Here is a 26,873-nt window from a genome sequence, read left to right as displayed (position 1 = left end):
AGGGAAATCTGAACCGATTATGGTTTATTTTCTTCATAAAACTATACATTCATACTTCTTGTAAGTGGCAAGTATTTGTCAAGCTAACTTGTTATTCACTGCCGATGAGCAGAGGGGTCTCCTGCAACTCCTGAGTGGCCATCTCTGATGACGTCACAACACTGGTCAGAAGACCTCCACCCCGATGATCCCTCAGAAGGTGACCACTCTTCCTTCTCTTGCTGCAGCCAGCGGAGTCTCTCTGGGCTCTGTTGCAGATGCACACGGTCAACAGCAGAGTGGAAACACCCATCACGAGGGCGCTGGAGAAGCCCAGGAGGAGGCCGTATGCCAGGGGCCACACCCCGTCCAGCAGGCCGCGGGGGTTGGGGGGCACTGGCTTTCGCTCCACCACTAGCTCCAGGTCCCGCCAGGTTAAATCTCTCACTGCCAGCCAGCCAAGCAACAAAATAAAACACCAAAGTGGAGTCCAATATGAATTAGATATAGATAGATAGATAGATAGATAGATAGATAGATACTTTATTGATCCCTAAGAGGAAATTAATTTAATGTGGACTAAATGTTGAGTCCAATATGAATTTAATGTATCATCTCTTCTAACAGGGAATGTGTTTTTGCTAAAGACTTACTTTCAATGAAAAATTGTGTGCCATAATTAAAAGCATGACTTGGACCATTAGACCAGTAATGTAAATTGTACATTATAAATGCAGGCCATAATCCTTAAGAATGTACTCTTGTAGTGTTTGTAGGTTACTTACATCGCCGTACAGAACTTCTCACTGTGTGTGTGTGTTGTACTTTGATGGCGCTCTTATCCTCCAATGCCATTTGCTCGATGCGACTGTGGTATTCATCTACGTAGTGTTGCAGGCTCAGGGCCTTGGCCTGGTTTATGTTCTTGGCAACCTCTGGGGGGACATCACACAGCGTTGGGTGTCAGTTGCCATGCAACACGTGACATTTTCTACACACAGATTCTCTTAATCTCTCTCAATCTCAAGCATGCTTCTCAAACATGCAGCCAGTGCTTCCAAACAAACATTCGTGATTACTCATGTCATATATTTGCACAATCTGAGCTTTCCCTGTTTTTGACACATAAACAAATCAAACAAAAAATTAAAGTCCAGACAGGAAATGGCATGAAAAGAGAATCAGACAGGATGCCAAGGACCAAGAATAAACATGGCAGACAGACTGGCATCTCTAGGCCATGAACGAGTAGCACAAGCGACGGCTAATTAATCTGCATGAGGCTACTGCGTCTGAGTGGACATCTCTCAAGGCGAGTCATTTACCGGCTGACAATTAAAACGTTCGTAATTGTGTCTTTTGTGTCTGCCATGAATTCATCCTCTCCATTCGAGAGGAGATTGCTTTCAGCTAGTGCCACGCGTTTCGCCTTGACTGAAGGATGTTCTTGGGCTGTCGCGCTTGTCATCTTTTTTCCCCCTCTTTCCTTCCCTTCTTCTCTCTCTCTCTTTCTCTCTCTCTCTCCCTCTCTGTCCCTCGTTCCTCTCTTGGATGATGAAAGGAGCAGATGGTCGGTAGTGAATCTGGTGCGGGCTCCAGTGAGCCTGCTGTCAGATCATTTACACCTTGCCATATCCGACGCCACTCGAGTGTGGAGTCTCCTGCACAGCACAATCCAGTGTGTGCCAGCACAGAGACCAGCATTGTGTAGAATATTTCACAGCATTGTTAAAAAAAGAACGATAGAAAGAGAGAGAAAAAAAGCTCAGATGGATTCATCAGTTTGGACAGCATTAAAAATAGATGTTCTTGTGTTATTTCATTATATAAGTCACAGAGTGTGAATGATGTATCCCCCACAAAAAAAAAAAGTGCTGTGATATCTCATTATCCCATGCCTGTTAGAACATCACTATAGCACATGACGGGTGCCATAAGGCGCGCATGTAGCTGATTTAAAAGGTCTGTGTTTGATAACTTCGGTGGGCATCTGTTCATAGTTTGATTGCTAATCTGCCTCTGTGTTTAGGAGACGAGACATCACAGGAGATGCATCTTCAAAGGCGCTGAAGCGTATCTCAAAGTTGGGGCTGAGTGAAACTTAGAGTTTTGAATAGTGCCTGGAATCGTTGCAGTTAAGAAGATAAGTTTCAAGTGCTCACGCTCAACCGTGTGAAGAGACAAACAAACATAACATGAAATGTTTGCTAAAGTTGTTGCAAACTTACTCTGTACTCTATGCTGCAGAGGGTAATTTTGTTTACCCTCTCTCTCCCTCTCTCTCTCTGTCTCTCTCTCCTTCTCTCTCATTACTGTGTTGCCTGGTGTGCCATTGAAATATTATAGGTCTCTTAGCCTTCATTTGGTTGTGCAGATGCCTTGGCAACCTAATTGCTGTTCACTGTGAGGGGCCTCTCTTGTGTCTCAGTAAACAGAGAGATGAACAGTGCTGTATACGAGAGGCTGTGGAGACTCTGCTGTAACACTGGGGTTTTATGGATTTCAACCATCATCACTGACATTGCTAATGGTTGAGACCATATTGAGAGTATATTTCAGGCAGCCTCTTTTGCCATCCAAAATGCACACAGTGGCTGGTCTTCCTCACATATTTGTATGAAAACACTTTCTTAAAGTTTGTTGTATGTGTCAACACATACATTTATTGTGACACGATTGTTTTTTTCTTGGCACACAACTGTCCACACAAAATGTATATTAATATCCTGTGAATTGATTGATTTTTACCTTTTCACATCACGTTTATTTATTTTCTTTACTCTCTCTATGCCATGCCATGTTATGTAGGAAATTCTTGGGATGTGTTGTCAAGGGAGAGGTTATATATCTTCATTTCATTTAAGTTGAGCCTCTTGTGTTGTATTGGGTGGTGTGTGTGTGTGTGTGTGTATGAGTTGTTCACATATTCTGCCTGACCTATGGCGATGTCGGTCCTGCCGATCTGCTGCAGAGCGCCAGACAGCCTGTCGTAGTACATCTGTTCCCCGTGTATCTGCAGCCAGTCTGTCAGGTCCGAATGGCACTCGGCCTCGCTGTCACTGGCTGACACACACACACACACACACACACGTGAGTACATGCACTCAACACACACACACATGGGCAGCATGAGGCAGCTCAGACAGCAGTCGTGCTCCTGCTGCCGCCCAGTCGGAGACGGGCACGCCTGCCAACCCCAGCGCGGGTGCAGCGAACACAAGTTCACATGAGTTCCTCACACACGATTACACCTCATGTAATCCTATTTCTCAAAATACACGCCAGTGACCTTTTTTACGGGACTCTCAGTCTGTAAGTGTGTGTGTGTGTGTGTGTGTGTGTGTGTGTGTGTGTGTGTGTGTCAGTATGCGCCGGCAAGCTTTTGTGTTCCTGTCCTACACGGTCACTTTCAGAGCCTGTCCATTCTGTGTTCTATTATCTTCAAAATCAGTGTGTCACTAAGAGCCTCCACCCCCCTCTGAGGGTTTTATCTTTTACTGATGAGAAAATTACATGTGAATGAATAGAAATGAATATGAATAGGCAAATCAAACGTGTGTTTGACAGGCCCTGGATGCCAAGCCAGTCACACTCTAGTGTTTGTGGTCTGACAACCCTCAGGGTGTCAACAAACATGTGCCACCGTGACTGCTGACTCCTTGAACGTGTCTAGAGAGACAGAGAGCGAGAGGAGAGAGTGTTAATGAAGAGAGTGAGTGAACAGAAGGAGTGAGTGGAGTGATGGAAGAGAGGGAAGAAAAAGAGAGGGAGAGAGACTAGAGAGGTTGACATGATAGAAAGATAATTGAGATGGGAGAGAAAGAGAGATAGTAGATTTACTATATGTAAGGAGAGTGAACACGGAATGGGTCAAACTAAGCCTACAGTGATAAAGTGAAAGAGTATTCCTTGACAGTGAGTAGCCAATGGGAACAAGAGAGAGTGTCTCGATATTTAATAAGACATCACGAAAAAGCCTAGAGAGAGTGAATAGTTGGTGAACAGGAAGTGACTTGATACTGTGAATAAGAGTGAGATAATAACAACATTGAGTAAACCTAAGAGTGAGTTGATGTGAGTGAAATAGACAGACCAATGAAAGGAGAGATTGGCTTGACATGTGAAATAGATAAAAGATGGAGTGTGTGGAGAAACTGGATAGGTGTCTAGACTCTAGAGAGAGAGACTAGATGCAGTTAATGGAGAGAGTGAATGCATGTCGCTCTCTCACCGCTGGCGTCCCTGCGTTGGCGTTGCCCCAGCCCGAGGTCATTGTTCTCCAGGGAGAGGCGCTGGATGTGCGCGAGGACGTCCTCCTCGGGCCGGGCCAGAGCGTCACGGAGGTCCTGGCACTCCCGCAGCGTCAGCAGCTCCACCAGCCGCTCCAGCTGGTGGCTGCCCAGGTCCTCGGACACTGCAGCCGGCCAGCCAGCCAGCAGAACCAACAGCGTACGCGGGCGGGCGAACGGGGGCACGGTCAGGGCGCGGTCACCAAGCAGCAGGGGGTCCACGGAGGGCAGGAGAGAGAGAGGACAGAGGGGCCGCTCAGCTACCGCTGGCCCCCAACAAAAGAGCTGTGGGGACTCATTTGGCTCGGCGCTGGCCTGCAGCTGCCGGTGACACTCGTGATAAGTGGGCCCAGAGAAGCATGCTGACAGTACAGCAAGGCTTGGCTTCTAACCCCACTCTACGCTACCCAAGTTTCTGCTGTCTTGCAACCCTCCTCTTCTCTCCCCAAGTTCTGTTGGCCCTTACTGCTCCTACCGGTGCTACTCAAGTTTTCTGCTTTTTAAATTAAATTGCTAAAAGCTGCATGGATTAAACTACACTTGCTGTTTCGACAAGTGTCTTCATTTAGAGTGGGAATAGAATGAATACATGCCCTTAACCAAAAACACAATGCTTCTACGCCTTGAATTCTAAGAACCAGACACTGCTATACAAACTGCATCTATGATATTATAATTGCCTGCTTTGCCTGTAAATGATGTAACAGATACAAGTGCTGTGCAAAATAACAGCACATAGAAGACTACTGGAAGCAATATTAATACACAAGGGTTTTATATTTACATTATTACACAATTATTATTACACAAAGGTTTGCCTGCATTGTACTGTGTGTCACCCAGCTCATTTGGAACACCGCACATCTGTGCCTGGGACAGATGTGGTGTGTCTCAGACATGGGAAGGATTCAATTAGCAGAGTGTGTGATGGAGCTGATGAGCCTTTCCCCTCTGTCACTGTCAACATCACTCCCTAAATTACCTGCTCATGTCAATATCCCCAGCAGGGTGGCATGCTCTGGAAGTGAAAGCACTCTGAAGGACGGCCTGCCTGTCTAGGTTTGAAAGCTATTGCTGTGGTTACAGATGTTCTCACAGCTCGCAGCTCAACTCACCTGTGTCCTCACACGTGACTGGGCTGACGAGGATAAGGACGGAGATGAGAGTGAGAGGGTAGAAGAGGCCAGCTCGCATACTGACAGCCAAGACGTTGCCACAAAGATTTTGGTGAGAATCTTTTTTTGTTGTTGTTGCAAAAGCTTTCTTTTTTTTACATGGATAACCTTCTTCTATGAAGAGATCAGTGTCATAAAGATTAGAATTTCAGTAACATTCTAGAATTGTGTGTTCTGTTTACTGGTCTGCCCACCAGAGGGCTTTATGGACAAGCAGGAACATTATTCAGCTCACACTTTCGGCTACACACTCGACATCCACATCTCCATAAGAATGTTCTCTTGTTGCAAAACAATACATTAACTGCACTGGCTTCAAGTGTGTTTTACAATAGGATAGTAACAGGCACAAAGTCCACAAGCCACATAACACCTGTACTGTTGCAGCTACACTGGTTACCAGTTACCCAGAGAGTCCAGTTTAAGATCCTACTGTTGACATATAAAGCCCTGCATAAGCTTGCTCCCAATTATATCACCGACCTCTTGGAGAGCTACACCCCTTCCCGCTCGCTGCGATCCTCATGAGCTGGTCTGCTCAAGGTGCCCAAGATGAACCTCAGCACCATGGGAGAGAGAGCGTTCTCCCACACAGCCCCAAAGCTATGGAACTCACTTCCAAACGACATTAGGCAGTGTGAATCCACTGCCCAGTTTAAAAAGGAACTGAAAACCTATCTCTTTAGACTAGCCTATGGACTGTGATACGGCTAAATGTACTATATGTTTTTTTTTTTTTTTATATATATATATCTTTTTTTTTCTCCTTTTTTTGATATATGATTTTTTCTTCTATTTATTTTTTTCTGTGAAGCGACCTTGGGTGTCCTGAAAGGCGTTTTTAAATAAAATGTATATATAAATAATATATGTATAAAATTATACACCTGTGCCAGTGCACGTACATTGAGATTATAATTTAATTTTATTTAGATTATAATATCGAAGCAAGTCCTCTAAAAAATTGGCCATTATGTAAATGGGTTGGATGAAAGCTATTCAGCTCCAACTGCTTTAATCATCAGTTAGCCACCTATTTTCGCCATGCTTAAATAAAATTGTCAGTTTAAACATGTTGCTGCTGGCAGCAAAAGATGATTGTGCTTTCTTTGTATATCAGCACTGCTCATGAAAGCTTATCTTAGTGTATAGTGTGTAGTTGTTTTAAAGGGGTTTGATGTTTTCAGAAAGAGCATGTCAGCTGAAGGGGCAACAGGCTAAACCGTCAGTTGAAGATCTGTTACTTTTCATGTCAATTCTTTATTTAAAAACACACAGACAGTAAAAGCTTACAGCAAGAGGGGTCGGTTAGACTGACTTCAAACAGGCAAATCAACAAACTCCAAATCTCCCTTTCCCTGCCAGTCTCTGTTTCCGGGAATTGATCTCACTTTATTATGTGCGGCTGGGGAGTAATGGCGTTAAGCTTTAAGTATCCACACTGAATAGGATTTTCTGCATGGGTGTTTGAAAGTAAGGCATGTAGGGGGAGCACCTTAAACCTTAAAGTTGTTCTGCATGTATGTGGGGGCACCCTGGCATATATTGGATAATTAGTGGCAGCAGGGCTGGGAAATGAAAGCAGGAACAAACAGGGAAATATGCTCCCTGCAGGAGGCAAAAAGAAATTGTCTTTGACGTGAGGCATGTATACACACACACACACACACACACGCACAAACACACATTGAGGATGCATTATGAATACAATACATTTGTAGTATGTTTATTGGAGAGGTTAAGGCAAGAACTTAGAGCTCAGACACAATGCATAAGGGGGGTGAGCTTTCTGTGGCAGGGGGTCCCTGGTTTTCTTGGATGAACTTTAGAAGACCCCAGGGTGAACCATTGCCTCTCACCACCTGGCATTTGGAGTGAGTTGGGAGGGGGCGGACTGCGTCAAACGGAGCAAAGTAACACGCTTCTTGACGATGTGTGGAAATGGTGTCACTCTCTGAGCAGAGGCATAGGGTAGATGGTGAAAGGGTGAGCACATTACGTTAGCCCTGACTCTGTTGATGGAAGCTAACAGCTAACATTACCACATTGTAATTCTGCAAGAATTAAAGAATGCCCATTGGTGGAAGGGAGAACTTGGCCCCCCTGTACTGAGTACTGGAAGTGAACATTTAATATGAATAAATCAAGAAGTCCTGTAACAATCCCTGCATGAGGTGGACCTGGATGGCCATGGCTGAGGTCAAAAAGGTGGTAGAGTCCCATGCGTTTTAAACTTCACCCCACTGAAATCTGATATGACAAACGACAGACTCCGGTGGAATGAAGGAGAAAATTCATGGGTGCGTCACGTCTTCCTGGTGTCTGATGGTGCTCGACGTGTCCAGCCTGGTCACAGACAGACAGATAAGGCATTGGAGGTGAGACAGTGTAACAGGACAGACACGCCGAAACATCCCCACCCTTCTATTCAGTCTTTCATAAACACTGATGCAATCTAAACTACTAATCTGGGGGTAAAGGAAATCACAGTAAAGTAAAGCAAGCTAGTGCCACACACACACACACACAGAGACACACACAAGTATGCATTTGCATTTGACTTGAAACCCTGCCTCCCTGTGGAGGTGGATTGCCCCCCCCCCCCCCCCCCCCTCCCAGCGCAGGACAAGAGCAGTCATGTTCCCCTAAATGCCTGTGGGCTGGCAAGGCGCTGGAGCCTGATCACTGGCTCTGACGTCGGTACAAAGACACTTCTGCTCCACAGCCTACCACTACCTTGCTCTGAAACCCAACACTCCAATGATTCACCCCCCCCCCCCTCCTCACACACACACACACACACACACCTCTCCTGCCACTCCTACTCTTTAGCCTTTAAGCAGGGTGTGTTTGATACCAACCCCCCCCCCTTTTCAAAGTTATGCCTTTCTTTTTTTTCTTCGCGCCCTTTCTTTCTACCCTTCACTCTCTGCCTCTACCTTTTTCAGCCTTTTCTTTCTTTCTGTAGCACACACACACACACACACACACATAAAAACACGATCACAGTTAAAATCACACCAAAGAACATGGTGTGCAGCTTTTAGATGATTCTTTTTCAGTCCAATTGTGCCTTGGGACTGACCTGTGCCTCTCCGCTAAAAGGTGTTTTCCGATGAAGAGTGATCGGCCCTTAGTGCTGACAGTCATTATACGGTCAGTTCAGAAACATATCTGCTGGCCGTGAGAGTTTTCACAAATTGTTCCGAGCTCAGCTTGTCAAAGCTGGCAGCATGTGACAAAGACAATGCACTTTTTGCTCACTTTGCTCACGTTGCCTACTCTTGCAAAAAAGATCTTTCACACTCACTCACTCACTCACCTCAGCAACAGTTTCACACTCACCTTTTGCTCATGTTAGATCCACACCTCGGTCCATGCAGTCACTAAACAAAACCGTTCACAAGTACTTCAGATGTCCTCTGTCATCACATCTACTTTTTGCAGAAACTTGAAATCAAAATAAAAGAAATAAAGCAAGTTAACCGGCAAGAGGACCACAAAGGTTGTTGCTTGAGGAATGTGAACTCAGAACAACAATGTAGACCCTATGCTAGTCTCACTTTATCTACCCTACCTGGCTCAGGTAGCGGCATTTTAGCTCCTGGCCTGGGCCAATCAGAGTGGGCTCTTTTGCTAGCCACTCCCTAGCTGTCATGCAGATGGGCCGCACCCAACAGACCTGCATTGTCTCGTAGATGAGACGCTGCTGTAAAAGCCTTGTCACCGCACGTCTCTGGGGAGAAAACTTTACCCAGGCTGTGAATCTGTAGATAATATTGAAGCATTCTCTCTTGAATTACTGACCTTTCTTTCTACACATGCACATAACATCACTATACAATAACATATGTGCATAAATTAACGCATAAATGAAGTACTACTACTGTGTTTTTAACTTTTAGCAACATTGTGGTTACTGAGCACCGTTTCAGCACCTTTTTACATCACTGGGATACGTCCAGAGGCACTTTATTAAGAGCACTTACACATACTGTGTGCAGACATTAGAATAATTAGAATGATTGCTGTGTTCATCCATATTATTAGTGTGTGAAGACAGTTTTATCCATCCTCTTGACACATCTTAATTATTCATTTCCACAGATAAAGATGAATAACTGATTGGGCCATATGCAGTTTTTCTGCTGAAACATTCATAATTTATACGATTCGAATGGCTTTGGCAGGCGCTGCCAGTCTTTTCTGCCCATAAATAGTCTTACCTAACTCTGCTGCTCACCTTACAGAGAGAAGCTCTCCGCCCCCTTAACACTGAGGAGCAGCGACTAGTCTAAACATGAGCAGCTACACCCAACCCTCAACCCTTCTGTTGATCTCACACTGCAGCCCAGCTCCAGGCCAGGACAATGGCCTTATGGGTAGACACGGAGGAGGTGGGGGGAGGGGGAGAACACACACACACACCTTCATCCATCTTCCTCCTGGAATGTAGAGTGCTTTTGTACGCCTAGCATCACCCAGACATCTACTCTGAATAGTTTCATATAATCTCAGGAATGTATGAGTATATGAGTTTGAGAATGTCTATAGTTTGCTGAGAGGTTGTTTTCACATGAGATTGTGGGCAGCGTAACTTACATAAACTTTATCTAGAGGAGGCCCTGGCCAAATGGTGACTGTCTACTGATACATCTAGTAAGGATCAGAAATTATGTGAGTTTTCCATGTCCCTCCTTGTGTAGTGTATATTGTCTGTGTGTGTGTGTGTGTGTGTGTGTGTGTGTGAGTAAGTGTGTGAGTGAGTAGTGTTGGGAAGGTTAGTTTTAAAATGCATTCCGCTACAGATACAGAATACATGCCCTAAAATGTATTTTGTAACGTATTCCAATAGATTACTCAAAGTGAGTAATGTATTTTGAATACTTTGGATTACATCAACATTATATCATATTGTGTTACCAGTGGATGAAAGTTATGTGAGGTTATGTGAAGTTGCAACAACAACCCATAACCTGCTTTACAGTGAGGATGGTTTGATATCCAGTTGATAAGTCTATGTGCTATGAAACACTGTTAACTTCACTGTGACACAGAACCTACATGTTTTGTCTGCACATAGTGAAGTTTTTTTTTAATTATTATTCTTTTTACGAATTTCAACAGCACAAGGGGAGCTACCTTTATTCAGAACACTGTCAAAAAAAGGAGAACCCATACAAGCCTAACATATGCTGGCTGGGTATAGGCCCTATTGGCCTACAACAAAGCTAGTTTTACATTCTACTTTCCCAGAAAGGTTTTTCATTTAGGCAAGATGAACAGAGAGAGAAAGAGAAAGGAGTTACCTGAAATATAATATAGGCTACACGTTGTGGTTAAAAAATATATATTTTCAATTTGAGTTTGGAAAGTCTTGTTCTACATGCTATAATGATTTAAAATGTAATCCCTTAAATCTATCAATGTAACTGCATTCTGAATAGCACCCATTTAAATTGTAACTGCATTTAAATACAATTACTCATGTGAGTGGGGTGTGCAAGGCCCCAGGATGTCTATGGTTGTGGGGAGTGGTCAAAGATGAGATGAGATAGCAATGCTGGTGTTAATGTGGAACACTCAGGTGAGGAGGTTTGTGTGTGTGTGTGTGTGTGTGTGTGTGTGTGTGTGTTAGTGTGTGTGTGTGTGTGTGTGTGAGGAAGTTTGTGTTGTGTGTGTGTGTGTGTAGGTGTGTGTGTGTGTGTGGAGGTGTGTGTGTGTGTGTTTGTGGTAGGTGGAGTGGAGATCGATTTACATTTCAACCAAAGCAAGAACCCACCAAAAGAATAACTTTACATAGAGTGCCTGTGTCATGGTACTGAAATGGAACCATGAATATCAATGTTGATCACATTGGAGGGAGTGTGTGTGTGTGTGTGTGTTTGAGTGAGAGAGTGAGAGGGAGAGAGAGAGAGAGAAGAGGTCAGATCAGTTGATTCAGTTCATATGATATCTCTGTTGAGCTTTTAGCACTTGGAAACAAAAGCAGGACAGTATTTGTTCCAGGAGCAAACATCCTGTCAAAGGTGCCAAGGTTGCAAGTTCACCAGAGGAGGTGTCCCCCAGGCTCCTCTCCTCTTTATCGTCACTTTGTCTTCTGCTTTTGGTTGGAATTTCTGTGGATCTCACATCCAGGCTGCACAGGAAAATGCTGCCGCAGCAATCATATGCAATAGGCCCAGTGCCTTGTCCATCCATCACAGTTGTAAAAGAAAGCTAGCTGATGCAGACAATGTAATGCAAAAGAAACTCCTTGTGAAGGAAAAAGGAAACATGTGTGTCAGGTCAGGCTTTGCAGGTGCCCCACCTCCAAAACGATATTGACTGCACTGCGCTGCAATGTGATGTTCAACCTGTATCCTGATCAATATTCATTTGCACCACATTTTTAATTTACTCCTGCGCATTAATCACGGCCGCTGTTTTACCAAATGAGTGCGACAGGAGAATCCATTATCATCTATGCACATCCCCAATTAAAAGCATCTCTAAATAACAGAGCGTGTGAGCAGAGGAGAGGGGGGGGAGGATGGGTCGGGACAGGCCTGCTGAAATATGCCTGCACCTGGGGAAAGGTCTCACCCCTCGCCTCTCTCCAGTTCTCTGTCTATCCCTCACTTATGTCTACCACACCTCTCTCTCTCTCTATCTCCTTCTCTCTCTGTCTTTCTCTTTCTCTGGCTCTCTCATCCACACGAAAGCACATTGTTATCGATGAATAAAGGTAACTTGTGCAGCTCAGAAGCAGGATTCAGCCTGTGTGTTATATCCTGTCTGTTGGTCTATAACCTGGGGCATGTTACCCCTCTGCTCATCCAGATACACTGGCTACTGTATGGCCGCTCACATCAAATTCAAGTCTCTAACGCTTGCCTACAAAGTAGTATCCGGTTCTGCTCCCACCTGCTTGAATGCCCTCATACAGGCATATGCTACCTCCCGACTATGGCGCTCCTCAGATGGACGACGTCTAGCTCTGCCACCAGTACGCTCAGACCAATCCAAACTTTTCTCATCTGTTGTTCCTCATTGGTGCAACACGCTACCAGTTCCTACTAGAGCAGGGGCATCTCTCTCCATCTTCAAAAAACTCCTGAAGTCCCAGCTCATCAGAGAATATCTGTTGTAGCACTACTTACAACACCTGACATTTGACTGTATAAAAACAGCACCAACTGATGCACTTTTTCTTATTGTACTCTCCCTTTGAAATTGTTTTAAATTGTTCTTGAATTGTTGGAAGAATTGTTATAACAAGCTTTAAACTGTGTACCATGTTGTAAGTCGCTTTGGTTAAAAATGCATCAGCGAAATGTAATGTCATGTAAAAAGGGTGTTTGTGTGTGTGTGTGTGTGTGTGTGTGTGTGTAAGTAAGCCTGGGAGCCTAAGGTCATGGTGTCGGCTTGTTGTTTGGATCATTGTGGGCTCATAAACAGCGTCCACGGAGCACCTGCAGGGTGGACATGGGGCCCCAGGAGCAGAGTGCCCTGTCCCCCACCAGGTAAGGCAGGAGGGGGGTGGGGGTGGTGGAGTGGGGATGGGAGGCGCCCCAGTCACAGCAGCTTCAACCCTGCAGGCAGCTCATCAGGGAAGCTTGTGTTTGGACATGCCCAGGAATGCTGCTGTGTCTCTGGGGAACGTGTTTGCGTGTGTGTGTGTGTGTGTGTGTGTGTGTGTGTGTGTGTGTGTGAGAGAAAGAGAGAGAGTTATGGCACAGACAAAGTCTGCACGTAGCTCTCCAACTCAACCATAACTGGATCCAAACTCACTCTACACCATGGAACTATTCCTCCTGTCAACCCCCAACCCCCCATCTTCCTGTTTAGTCAGAATGATTCACAACCGCGGTTGTTTCGTCAACTCTGCTCCTCCTCTGTTAACCTGCGAGAATGTCAGTGGTGGGTTGACGAAGAACACATACGCACAGCAACAAGTTGGAACAAGAACGAGAGCATGAAGCTCCTCAATGAGCTTCAGTGACCTGCATTCTCAAAATGGCGGCTTATGCAACACATTTCTTCCAAAATGGTGGCTTGTGTGATCTAAAAATCCACTTATGCAAGTGTGTTCCCTTACAGCAGGGGTCTGGAAAATGAGCAGAGTAACCACAGTGAATTTCCCTTTTTCATAGCTGCAAGGCACAGAGGGTCATTAGGAACTAGGGTCAAAGGTGAGGTTTGTCTGCAGGCGTGTGGCCTGGCCATTCAGTCCTCTATCTTTCTCTCTCTGTCCCTCTTCCTCCCACTCTCTCTCTCTCCTTCTGTAATCTCTCTGCTCTTTCTCTTCCTCTTGCATAGCTGATGGGAATCTGATGCTTGATTGCCCTGGTCTGTTCGGACTCGTCTCCGCTGGAATGTGTAGGCCACCTAATGCACTTTTATGTCAAGCAAATTGACAATGAAGAGTGCCATCATTTTACAGCATAAATATTTCACTCCCTATTTGGATGCAGATTTGCCAGGATGCCACCAGAATATAAATGGGCCAGCATCCCCCTGTGGAAATGAGGGACAGCTTCTGGGAAATGATTTCAGTTAAAAGATAAGTGTGTCTGTGTGCGCCTGTGTGTGCTTGCATAGGTGTGTGTGTGTGTGTGTGTCTGTGTGTGTGTGTGTGTGTGTGTGTGTGTAGGAGAGAGAGAGAGAGAGAAATGGACAGACAGACAGGCAGAGGGATAGAGTGGGAGTAATAATCAATCTCAGAAATAAAACAAGTATGTCTGTGTGTATGTGTGCGTGTGTGTGTAGGAGAGAGAGAGAGTCTGTAAATGTACCATAAGTGGTTGCAGTTAGTAGTACTGAGTGTCTCAATAGTTAAGTGTTACTTTCAGATTTGGATCCATTAATGGCTCAGTCTTCACCAGTTTAGCACAATAAAATCCACAGTGTCATGCTGCTGCCCCACCTGAGATGATGTCAGACCAATTATACGGCTCAGTCTTCACCACAGTTTAACACAATGAAATACACAAATATGGCTTTTCCTAACATTCATTGTAAAGAGTTATGTCAACACAAGAACACTATAACCACTACATAGTATGTTGTATAATCAACTGACTCCTCTGTAACTAAAGTACAGAACCCTGGGGAGGGGGGGATATATCCAGAAGATGTGTACTCATTTTACTAGATTGTGACAACAATTTACTAAATCATGTGCACGGTTTACTAAATTGTGAGCACAATTTACTAAATTGTTCCCACATTTTAATTTTTGTAAAATGAGTGCACAATTTACTAAATTGGGCGTACAATCTAATACAATGAGACCACAATTTGAGAGCACTATGTAGTAAAACAAGCATGCAATGTACTAAATTTTGCACACAATCTAGTAAAATGAGAGCACTATGTGCACACATTCTCTTGATACAAAAACATCTTATAATGACACCTCCCAGGCTCTGTACTAAAGCACAAATAATGGTCAGCTACTTTACAGCTAATGATTCTGATTTCCAGTATGATGAATAAATAAAAAATATTGCCTTCTGAGGTTTTTGCTGCGACAATCCAGTGCACCTGGTGGCCTACTGCTCATCCACACCAATGGCCCCATCATGCACTTATTCATTCCTATGGCAATGCACTTGAACATACTGAATGAATGTAAATAACAATAATTTTGCTCATGTATTCCAAAGTAGTCTCTTCAATAGCGTGGACTAGGTCTAGTCACATCAAGTGAAATGCATATTTGAATGCCTGCTTATATCAACAGCTTCTTTCTTTCTTTCTTTCTTACTTCTTATTACTTTACTAACTCTAAATACCCTGGCTAATGGCCTTGGAAGGACGTAGAGCACTGGTGAAAAGCACTATTAGGAGAGTTCATAATCCAAAAGCCATTAGCTTCCCTTGGATGGAGGCCATTAGCTCCTTCTATAGCATGAGGAGAGGATGCAAATGGCAATCATGGAGGCAGCTTAATGCGTATGAGTGAATATTTGCCCCCTCGGAACCCCGGGAGGAGTGGCGGGTGTGTCCTGTGGCCTGGGCCCCGGGCCCCCGCCAGTGGAGCCGCAAGGAACCCGTGTTTTTCCGCTCCCCCTCTCCTGCAGCGTGTAATTAAATCCTGTGTAATGACAGTGTAGGGGATGGAATCACAGCGGGCTCTTGTGAAAATGCTCTTTTCTCTCGCTGCCCCCCCCACACACACACACCCTCACGCGCATTGCTGTGGCCCACTCGACACATTACTGCTGCGTCACTGGCCCGTAAGCATGCAGTCTCTTAGTCTCTGAATTCTTGGAACCAGACAAATTCACATACACACACACACAAACACATAAAGAGAGTGAAAGAGTGAGGAAGCACATGCCTAATGCTACTCTTGACTGTCGGTTTTGTCAATTACCAAGCACGGAAAAAAATAAACATCGGAAAATGACACACACACACACACACGCACAAACACACAAATAAACACACACACAGACAGGCTTTGTCGAGGATTTGAGTTAGACTCTGGCTCAGTGGTGGTATGGGCCATGAGCAATTTTGGCCCCTGTGTTGGCCAGCCCACAGATGCTGTTTGTGTACATGAATAATACATGTGCGAATGTGTGCATAGATAAGCAATTTAATTTGTATGAATTAAAGAAAGCGAAATGTGTGTGTGTGTGTGTGTGTGTGTGTGTTGATACGTGTCTGTGCAAGAGTGTATGTGTGTGGGGGAAAGAAAGTAAACAGAGAAAAGGAAGAAAAACAGTGTGCCCGAGTGTGTGTGTGTGTGTGTGTGTGTGTGTGTGTGTGTGTGTGTGTGAAGTGAGTGCATGTGTGAAGTGAGTGACATTCTGTTCTCCCATGCTAAAGTTCTCCTCCTCCCCCCTCTGTGCTGAGAGCATGTGCCTGAGCTTGCCCTGGTAGCCCAGGGCAGGAGCTTTGTTCAGCCCAACCTGCTGCTGCTGCTGCTGCTGCTGCTGCCACAGAGCTGATCCATCTGCACTCTGCACACAGAGCCCCACCTCAGTGCTGCTGCAGGGCCTGAGCCCTCTCTGCAGACTCCCTCCTCCACAGTGCATGCAGGACAGATCACACACACAGACACAACAACATATTCAAATCAGCGTTACTGAAACTAGTATACGCTAACACACACACACACACACACACACACATACACACACACACATATACACACATATACATTAGCACAGATTTATGCATACATACCGATGTCCACTCAGACACAAGCATGCACACATCCACTATCATGCATTCATACTTACATATAGACAAATTATGACACACACACACTCACAAACATCTCACGCTACACACATCTCATTTGTTGCTCTTTGCAAAATCTCACATAGGCATATCGGATATCCTACTACATTCTTTTTCCCCTGCAGTCACTGCTGAAGTGCAACCTATCTCAGCACATTTCAGGGGCCTGTGAGGGAAGCAGAAGACACACACACACACACACTCACGCTCACTAACCCCCATTCCTGTCTCTGAGGTGAGTTTGGCCCAGCGTTGAAGGAATGGAGATACTGTAGGCCTACAGGGCCGATTATCTCTTACCCCTGAACACACATATTCACACACACACACACACACACACACACACACACACACACACACACACACACACACACACACACAGACACACACACCTATGTTCCTTGGAGGCAGCCTTTGAGACACCTGTGCTCAGAAGGTCAGTGATAACACTACTGAGCCCCTCCAGGACAAAACCTCCACCCCACCACCTCATATACACTCACTCTCTCTCTCTCTCTCTCTCTCTCTCACACACACACACACACACACACACACACACACACACACACCTTGTCTCTGTTACTCACACACACGCACTGTCTCGCTGCAGGGGGCCAGATCTGTGTGCGGTCTCAGATAAGAGCCAGTGGCACGAGACCCCTCCCAAAAAGAGAGAAATCCAGCTGTGGCACACGGGGTTGAAACACGAAGTGAGTGGCGGGGTCTTTGTGTGTGTGTGCGTGCATGTGTGTGTGCGTCTGTGTGTGTGTGTGTGTGTTTGTGGGGGACGCCAAATGTGATTAAGAGAACCCCCACTCCACGCCACCCATCTGCCTGTCCGTCCCTCACCAATCCCTGGCCTCTCTGTCCCGACACACTGGCAGGTTAATCCACTCAGGCTGGATGGACCAGATAGCGTGTGCCTCTGTCCGAGTAACTTTCCTCTGTCCGCGTTTCCCACTCATGCAGCCAGGCCTGCAAACACCAGAGCACAAGCACAGATTGGAGGACTGTGAGGTACCCCCCCCACCCCCAGAATAAATAAATAAATAAATAGATAAATAAAAGTATATTGGATTACAATTACACACTACTCCTTTAATCCCATTGGTTTGTGGAATTGTGCCAATTCAAAGCTATCTGGAAAAATCCCAGACATGAGTCACCATCCCTGATAAATACAAACACTCACTCACCATTAAGCACATCTGCCTGATAACATGTAGCATTTCAAACATTTGTGATTGACAGATAATTGTAGGTTTAAAAGCATGAATAAAATGATTAAGTTTGCACTGTTATTATTATTATGTTGATACATCTGAACCAGCATGCGTGTACTCATATGCAAGCAATTTGTAATTCTAATTCTGTAAACAAATGTTTTTAGCTAATTTAGTATTTTGAATCTAATCTCATTAACCAATAAATGTTGTCTTCCATTCATAATAGGCTGTCTGACTTTGCAGGAAGTCATCATTCTCCGAAAACAACTGTCAACAGCAGAAAGCTATATTTAATCAAATCAAATTCATCATGTGGTTATAGGAGACAATGTGATGTTAAGCAACATGACTTTCTTCATTCCTGCACTCTACCAAATAAAATGCACTTGGCAAACAAGAATTCACTTGTTTATGCCAGTCAGCAGGAGACACTCAGACACACACATACCTTTCTGAAGTTTGTGCTTCTGAATGAGGTGTTTCAGGTGGTTTCATCAGACCCACCATCTCCTGTCTGACCAGGGGGGCCTCCCAGGAGGTTCCCCTAGGAAGATGGACAAAGGCAGGGAGACGAGCTGACAGCTTCCTACCCCCTCCTAGCTGGGGAACTGCAGCTCTCATCCTGCTGTGTCGGGACTAAGATGGAGGAATACCTCATTCAAAGGTTGATGAAGGCTCTATTAGTGCTATAAAACAATGCCATAGTTGAGAGAGGAGCATGTGTAATATTTATATATACTATATTATGTCTATTTTTAATTGATACACAACCCACCACTTTGACAAAGTACTACTGTAACTATTAAGGCAAGGCATGGCAGGTGAAAACATCGTTTTTTCATGCACCAGTTTTGAGATTTTGTGCTAGTTTGCTACCTTAGCATGTATTATTTCACACTACTACAACAAAAAAGTCCGATTTACACTTAGCTGTTTATTTCATTACATTGTGTTTACTCGTGCCTGTATATTTCTCCTAAATTCACTAAAAGTTAGCATTTTAACCTTTCAAGCACAGCCGCGACCGTGATCCGAAACATATTGTGCTCTGTTTCTCCTGCATGACGCTATGTGATCCAAATATGGACACTTCCTTTCTATCAGCAACCAATCGCGAACGTTCAACGGCGAGTCTAGGCTGAAAACGGAATCTCATTGGCTGTATTTCAAGGCTTTTTTCCTTTCAGAAGCACTTACATACACCAAACTTTCTAGTCTTAGCCTATGCTTAACTATAGGCTATAGAAGATTTTTACAGAGGGGTTTGTTGATATTTTATTCCTAGCCTGATTTATATGACATTTTATGCCTAAAATATGGCAAAAATCGATTTTTATTCTGATTTACAGCATAACGAAAGTAGATATCCATAAATCCCTTTGTGATTTTTCCCCCATATATATATATATATATCAACACAATGAAAACATAATTTTGAGCCTGGCTTTATCCAATCCTCAGATTACGTGTTTTAAAATGTATGCAAATTAGCGCATATTTAACTAGCCTATAATGCCTAATTTGCATATGTACACAGTAAATTACAGAAAACTTGTAATACATTTTTTTCTCATATTAATGTAAGTAATTAACTGGGCAAGTTTCATAGTGATATCTGCTAGTTACAAATGTTACCCTATTCACCTGTCTCGCTAGCCTGGCGAGCCAGACCCACATTACAATGAAGGGTCTGGGCAATCACCGTTCGCAGTGCTCAGTCCGAGGGGCGGGATAATCAGTTGTCTTTCAAATTCCCTCTGCACGCAATAGGACGCAATAGGATATTTGTTTTCAAGTAGCAGGGAATTCAAGCCAAACCGTTGCAACTCTGCCATCAATCATTATGTTAAGCCCACCAAACGACTCTATACACGATTTCAATGCCCTGATTAAGTTTCGATTTCTGGAGCTCACAAGCCAACGGAGAGTTGCCTGCCGCTAGGGGCGTGTCTAGATTTCTAGGCTATTGTCTCGCCTTAACAGGCTATTAACTAATTTTATTACACGGCTCTTCACAAGGCAAGTAGAACGCTCCATTGGCTTGAATGGGATTTCCCAAAGTTCTACGGTAAAATATTTTCATGTAGCCTAATTACCGCTGCAAACATATAATTACTGCTGTCAATGGCAACGGGTTTTGTGCTTCTGATACGTCTTTCATATCACTACGCAAGGACTGAAACTTCATTCAAAAGTGAAAGCAGACGGTTGATCAGCAGTGTTCTAAAGAATGTTTGATTCAAGTTCAGCGTGTGTTGTTGCGAACTATTTGTTTCTCAGCAAATGCCACGATGAACGGTAACAAATAGGCTAGGCTATGTAGGCTATAGTCATATCGTGGGGAGTTTATTATTTAGTTTTGGCAAGTAGCCGTGTAATAAGCGGGATAATGTATAGAACGCCGGTCATTATTGGGAAAATAAGTCCCTTCAGTGCGGAACAAGACCCCTCTGCCATTATCCCTTACATGAATTGACTCCTATGTGATACATGCTGATCATAATGGTTTGATTAGTTACGATAAAGCCCTTCAGTTTCATTCCCAGAACTGATAGTTTTCCTGTAATTGATGTTAGTTTGTTCCCTAAAAGGCAACAGCATAAAACATTTCCCTACAGTTTTAGTGCTTCAAGATTAACTCCGTGCTGAACTATGGGTTCATGTAGACGTGGGGATAAATGATGGCGCATTGATTGAGGGGAGGGAAGTGCTTTGAGAATGAAATTACCTGGAGGCAGAGCGTGGGGGCGAGCATCTTGTTTGGTGTTAATTTAGACTCCTGGGCAATCTCTCCGGAGTGGTAAGCTGCAGACAACATGTGTCTGTGAGAGGCGAGAAGAGGCCCTGTGTGCTCACAAACTCACACACACACACACACACACACACACACACACACACACACCTCGCACACACACAGGCGAAAAGAGGCCCTGTGTGAGCACTTGTAACATCCACCCATCCATCTATTCTCTCTCTTTCTCCCCCCCTCATGCTTCCTCTGCATCTCCTCTGCCACTCTCTTTTGTTCCTCTCTGCTTCTCCTTCTCTCTGTCTTTCTCTCTTTCACTACCTCTCTCTCTCTGTCTCGCAGCCTCTTGTCACAAACTCTCTCTCCCTCTCTCTCTCGCTGCCTCTTGTCACTAGCTCTCTCCCTCTTTTCCTCTGTCCCTCTCTTTCTTTTCCTCTCTTCCTCTGTCCCTCTGTCCCTCCTCTCTCTCTCTTCCTCTCTCCATGCTGTCTCTCTCCGCCGTGTGTGTGCATTCTCATTGATTCTGTCTGAGCACTTTGAGAGAGGCGCACAAGATGAAGCTCTGCCTCTCTTCTGCCACCCAAGTGGCTTCTTGTCTTCCTTTAAGAAAACAGCTGAATATCGTTTCATGCGTGTGTGTACTCGCCCTTGTATCAAAATCACACACTCATTTCCTCCAAGACAGCTCCAGACCCTGGAACAGATCTGAGTCGAGACTCGTGTCTGTCAGACGAGACCAAAACATCTCTCAGGTCTGGATCGCGTTCGGGTTCATTGCCCTCTCAGTATCAGGCTTTAAAAGCGGCCGTCCGTGCTTGACAGAGACACAGTGCTACTGGTAACCTAAGACAAGCTGAGCACAGTAAATTAGTTCACTCTGACATCGTCCTTGTATAGTTGATCATCATTCTTTGCTGTCAGAAAATGATGGGGGGAAAAAACAAATCAATCAGGCTCAGAGCAGATAAACACCTCCACTCTACCCTTTGAATAAATTACAATCTATTCATCACCACCAGAACCTTTCAAAAAAGTGAGGGATGTGACCCCCTGAGCTTGACACTCTGAAATGACTGTTTCACACCCTGGTTAAGTGTTTAAGTGGCTCTCTCCCCGAGGGTACAGGTCTTGTTTTCACCTGTATAAAGAGATCATTGTTTTTCTGACATGTATTAATAACAAAATCACTGGGTAGAATATTAGTGTTTTAGGGCAATTTAATGTATATTTGCATGTGAAATCATAAGGCCCCCATACTATTCATAATTATCTATGTTTTATTCAAAATAGTCGGATAGCCCAGAATGACTCCTTGCAACACTTTTAGAGGAAAAAAAGAACATTTTATCACTCAAATAAATGCACTAATAGAGGATGTCTATTGCTGTAATGTCACACTTTCAAACAATTGCCCTTGTGTAAAGGTGTGAGCGGCGTGTAGATGGATGGCCGCGGTGCTAAAATGAAATTGGCTTTGATATTAAAAAAAAGTCGCAGGTGAAAAAAGTCATAAAAAACTTTTTGATTATGTGAATGGCTGGTGGCTATGGGGAAAAAAAGCTATCATTTCTCCAGTGCACATTGATTAATGTCAGATTGATCTGCTGTGTGTGTGTGTGTGTGTGTGTGTGTGTGTGTGTGTGAGAGAGAGAGAGAGAGCGCACATTCCGATTGGCTCCTGCCTGCCTTTTATGTGCCCCCTCCTCCCTTCTGGTCTCCCTGCAGTCCTTCAGTCCTTCAGTTGTGCAGGTGATTACAGAGAGGCTGGGGGACCTGGCGGTGTTTAACAGCTTCTCTACGACCACAGGGGCTCCATCTGCTGCTTTATTACCTCAGCACGGCTCACATGGACACAAATACACACACACACACACACACACACACACACACACACGTTTGTGTTCAGCTTCAAATCATTGTAGAGTAGACTACAGTGACACACACGTACAGAGTGATGAATACAAAGTCAGTCCGACAGTAACTTTTTTAACCAGGATCTGCAGCTTATGGTTGACATAACCAAGTCATCAGGATGCCATAAGAGATGTCAAATGCTTCTGCTTATAAATGTCAGTCATGTTACCAATAAATTCCACTGTGGTGAGAAATCATACGAGGCTGTTGACAACATGACTACATAATATCATAATAATATAATAACAACCTCCGTGACATAAATTGATACAGTTATATTTCTTTTGTGAGGGAGAAGTCAAGTAGGGGGAAAGATAATAGTACAATTTAGACAGTATTGAAATGCATATGGTGCATGCATTATTCTCACTGGCCAACATATCACAGTTTAAAAGTGAAATTCATTCTCAAATGAATTAAATGGATTTGGGGGAGGTGTCTGGAAAAGCAATAAATGACGACACTTTGTCGAAAACATCAAGAATTCATTCAATCATTATGGATTTGAGTATGGTTTCCATATGTATTACATGATATAATAGATTTAGTTTGAAGTGTTCTTGAAAATGCATGAGATATCCAGAGCCAAGAATACTGTTTGTCTTTCACTTGTGATTAATTGAATTGCAAGGTGTTGCTTCATCGATTCCTTCTTAGTCTCCCATTCTGCTCCTGTATTGTATGTGCAGAAGTGATGGAGCTCTGTGTAGTATGACTGACTCACTAAAAGGGCTGAAATATTCTGCATGGCCTTGCAACCAAACAGAGACTTTTAATCTTGCCCAGACAGTTTCCTAGTTACGGCTTATCTGAATGAAACATGAGACAGGAACCAGACCCCCCCTCCCCCCCCCCCTTTTTTTTGCATCTCTCTTTTTTTTGAAAATAGGAGCCACAGGGCCCAATGCTTTACATATTTATTTCATGCCAAAGGTTGGATGAAGCAAGCAGAGGGAGTAAATGATGTACCCACGGCATCAAATGGCATCCCCCCCCCATGGCCTGCTGTCTTTATCTAGGTAGGGGGTTACAAAGATGGTGGGTGCACAGCACGGCGCAGCGTGGCGTGGCGCATGGGCAACTTATTTATCAGTCTGAGATATGGACAGAGGACTCCCATATTTCGTGCTTAATATGCATCTGAGAGATGCCACAAGCCTGGCCAATGATTGAAGGTGTGTCTGTTTGAGCTAGCCTTTCTGTTAAGCCTTATGATGGCTATGACATCACTGAATCATGGCTACAGTGTCAGTGTGGTCTTCCCTCCTGGTAATGGCAGATCAAATATATCTCCTCACCATTTGAACAGATTAAATTGCATTTCGAAAATGCTACACAATGATTATTCACGACTCTTTATTATGTAAACATGAAGTGTGGTACATTGGGTTGGGTTGGTACAACCGAATACTGATTCATGTTAAATTAATCAGTGCCAAGTTTCTGTATCGAAGGAGAGCCCATCTGGATGAGACCAGTGTACAACCACTATAGATGTTCGATACTTTTGGCCACTACATCTTTTGGTGTTGTTTACATTTTTTTTTGAACACGCATAGTCAGGTCAAGTCAAGTCAAGTCAGTTTTATTTGTATAGCGCATTTAACATGCACAGAGTGCAAACCAAAGCGCTCCACACACAAGACATTGACACATAAGACAAAAGATGCCGGACGGAGCAGCGTAGTCGCCAGCGTACCCGTGACACCAAGACATAAACAAAACAGTGTCTTAAAGAGGGGAACATTAGAAGACATTTACATACACAAATGAAATGCTTCCACAGACTTGTCATGCTATCTAACATTTTACCAAGCTCTGTTCTTTTTTTTGCTTCATTTTTATTAATGTTTTTGGCAGACAGAAGAACATACAGAGCATAGACATCAGGTGAAAATTACAAACATACAGTCAGTTCCCTGTCTTTTTTTTTTTTTAAAGCATAGAAACAACAACACACACACACACACACAAAAAATCAAACAGTTACATCCAATATAATACCAGTATCAGTTATCTATCTAAGTAGACATATCCTCTAAATAATTCAGAAAGGGGCCCAGACCTGATTTGAAGATATCTTCTCTCCCCCTGACGCTGAAAGTTACCCACTCATATAAAGCCATTTTGGTCATTAGCTCAATCCATTCCTTAAAACTGCAAAACTCAGATGACTTCCAATGCCTCAATATTATCTTACATTCTGTTATGGTTGCAAGTCGTACCCATAGCCTCTGTCTTCCAGTTAGATTAATGTTATCTGGTAACAGACCCAAGATACATAAAGCTGGAGACTTCAAGAGATTAAGTTGAAAAAGACCATTCAAGAGAGTAATAATCCCATCCCACAGGCGATCACTTTTTCCACAGTCATATAGCATATGAACTAAAGTCCCAGCTTCTTTCTGACATTTCCAACAGGTGTCCTTGTCTACTAATTTCAGTTTGGCGAGTTTTCTAGGGGTCCAATAACTTCTGTGGAGTAATTTATATTGGATAAGCTGCGACTGTGTTTCCCGCGAACAAGTGTGCCAGGAAGTAACAAGCTTCTTCCAGCCATCTTCTGGAATCTGAGTTCCTAAGTCTTCCACCCAGCATAGTCTCAACCCCTCCAAATTGGGCGATCGAACCTCTCTGAGGATCTCATAAAATGTAGACGCTCTACTACTACTTGCCAGCTATTAGGAATAGTTCCTGGATACTAGATGGAGGGTCTGGGTTAGTGTGCAACTTAGCTTTGATACAGTGTCTAACTTGTAAAAATTTCAAAAATTCCCTTTGATTAAGATTAAATTCTTGTCTGATTTCAATGAATGATTTCATACCATTTTGACCAAATAGATCCCCGAGCTGATCAATTCCGGAGCTAACCCATCCCACATAAATGGTTTCTTACCTATTAATAGTTTTTTATTCCACCAAATGGAGGCTTTAGCGGTAAGATTTGTATTAATTAATTGGTGAGAGCTCAACCAAGTCTCTTGTACAAAAGCCAAAACGGGATCTTTAAAGGGTACTGGCCTTCCCGTCTGAGTGAGAAAGGCCTCTAAAGATGTAGGAGCCACAAGCTCCTCTTCGACTTTAACCCATGACTGCCTCTGCTCAGGAGAGTTATTTATCTTATGTAACTGGGAGAGAGAAAATACTATCTGTTCTAAGGTGATATGAGAACTGATTGGCTATTCTCTATCCGGAAAATATGGTAATTAGTACAGTTTTGGAACGACTGCCTTAAGTCATTGTTGGCTAATGGGCTAAGCTAATAATCTGGTTGGATGCATCAAATTTTAACAGTATGAATGTAATGTCTGTTTAGAAAAGCCTAGCAAAGTGTTTTTTTTTTATTTCTTGTTTGTGGGAAACCTATGGCCATGTCCCTTGACCCCAAATGTTTTCAACTCTTGGTGATACACCTGGTGCAGGTACCAAACCCCAGGGATCGATACCAGCAATGATTCAAATAGGAAAAGTAGGCAATCCTTATGGTACACTCAAATAAATAAGAAGACAAGCTTTGTATTACAGAAGACAGGAAAATGAATGGTCTAATCAACCATGATGACGTGTGATTTTCAAAATATTTTTATATCTAAATTAAAATGCGTTCTGTATACTTTGGGCTTGTTTTGAATCAAATTCTGTTTGACATGTTCATAATGGTGGTTGTCAAATATATTTTAAAAAATATTTCCAAAATATGGATTCATCTATTCTTGGGTGCACATACCTCCGCATGGTGACAGGGATATTAAATTTTTACCTGGCACCGGTAGCTGTCAAGAGCTGAAGCAAAAGAGAGAGCAGGAGAGGATGAGAGAACGAGTAATAGATGGAAATACAGGAGAAAAAGAGTTAGAAGTAGAGGATGACAGAGAGACAGAGAGAGAGAGAGGAAGAGAGAGGAAAAGAGGAAGGACTGAGTGAAAAAGGAGAGCAGAAGAGAGAGAGGGAGGGAGAGAGAATGTGTGTTTGTAAGTAAGAAAGAAAGAAAGAAAGCAGATGACAGCCTGGTGGCTGATGTTGATTTAAATAGCTAATGCAATCTCTCTCGTCAGCTGCCGCTCCAGAATGCAGGCCTGTCTTGGGGCGGACGTCTCAGACACGTCCCTGACAAGCAATGACTGGGGATATTACAACCCCCCTTTGAACCGGCGGCGGCGGTAGCCATTTAGCTAGCCGGCTTCGCATCGCGGCCGCCAGCAAGGCCCCGCCGTGAATGACAGGTGAAAATGTTGACACAAGACAGCGGACGGCCTCTCGACAAATTAGTTTGGCATCTGCTAATCGAAACAATAAAGCGCCG

The 26,873-nt window shown here is 43.8% G+C and overlaps 1 protein-coding gene and 1 long non-coding RNA gene across 2 annotated transcripts; both read right to left on the bottom strand.

Annotated features, from left to right (window-relative positions):
- On the bottom strand, positions 1 to 6,072 carry LOC125293314. The gene is made up of 6 exons (XM_048241179.1): positions 5,944 to 6,072; positions 5,384 to 5,557; positions 4,211 to 4,589; positions 2,917 to 3,042; positions 765 to 914; positions 1 to 426 (listed from the first exon to the last, which is right to left on the bottom strand). The coding sequence occupies exons 1-6, from the start codon at positions 6,070 to 6,072 to the stop codon at positions 92 to 94; spliced, it is 1,293 nt and encodes a 430-aa protein (XP_048097136.1). The 3' UTR covers positions 1 to 91.
- A 1,076-nt stretch (positions 6,073 to 7,148) lies between these two features.
- LOC125293664 lies at positions 7,149 to 8,978 on the bottom strand. Its single transcript, XR_007193391.1, has 2 exons — positions 8,789 to 8,978; positions 7,149 to 7,789 (listed from the first exon to the last, which is right to left on the bottom strand). It is a non-coding gene; the product is annotated as an uncharacterized LOC125293664 (long non-coding RNA).
- Positions 8,979 to 26,873: the final 17,895 nt, after the last annotated feature.

The sequence above is a fragment of the Alosa alosa genome, chromosome 4 (assembly GCF_017589495.1).
Source record: "Alosa alosa isolate M-15738 ecotype Scorff River chromosome 4, AALO_Geno_1.1, whole genome shotgun sequence".
Lineage (NCBI taxonomy): Eukaryota > Metazoa > Chordata > Actinopteri > Clupeiformes > Clupeidae > Alosa > Alosa alosa.
This window is presented reverse-complemented; position numbering and strand designations above follow the sequence as displayed.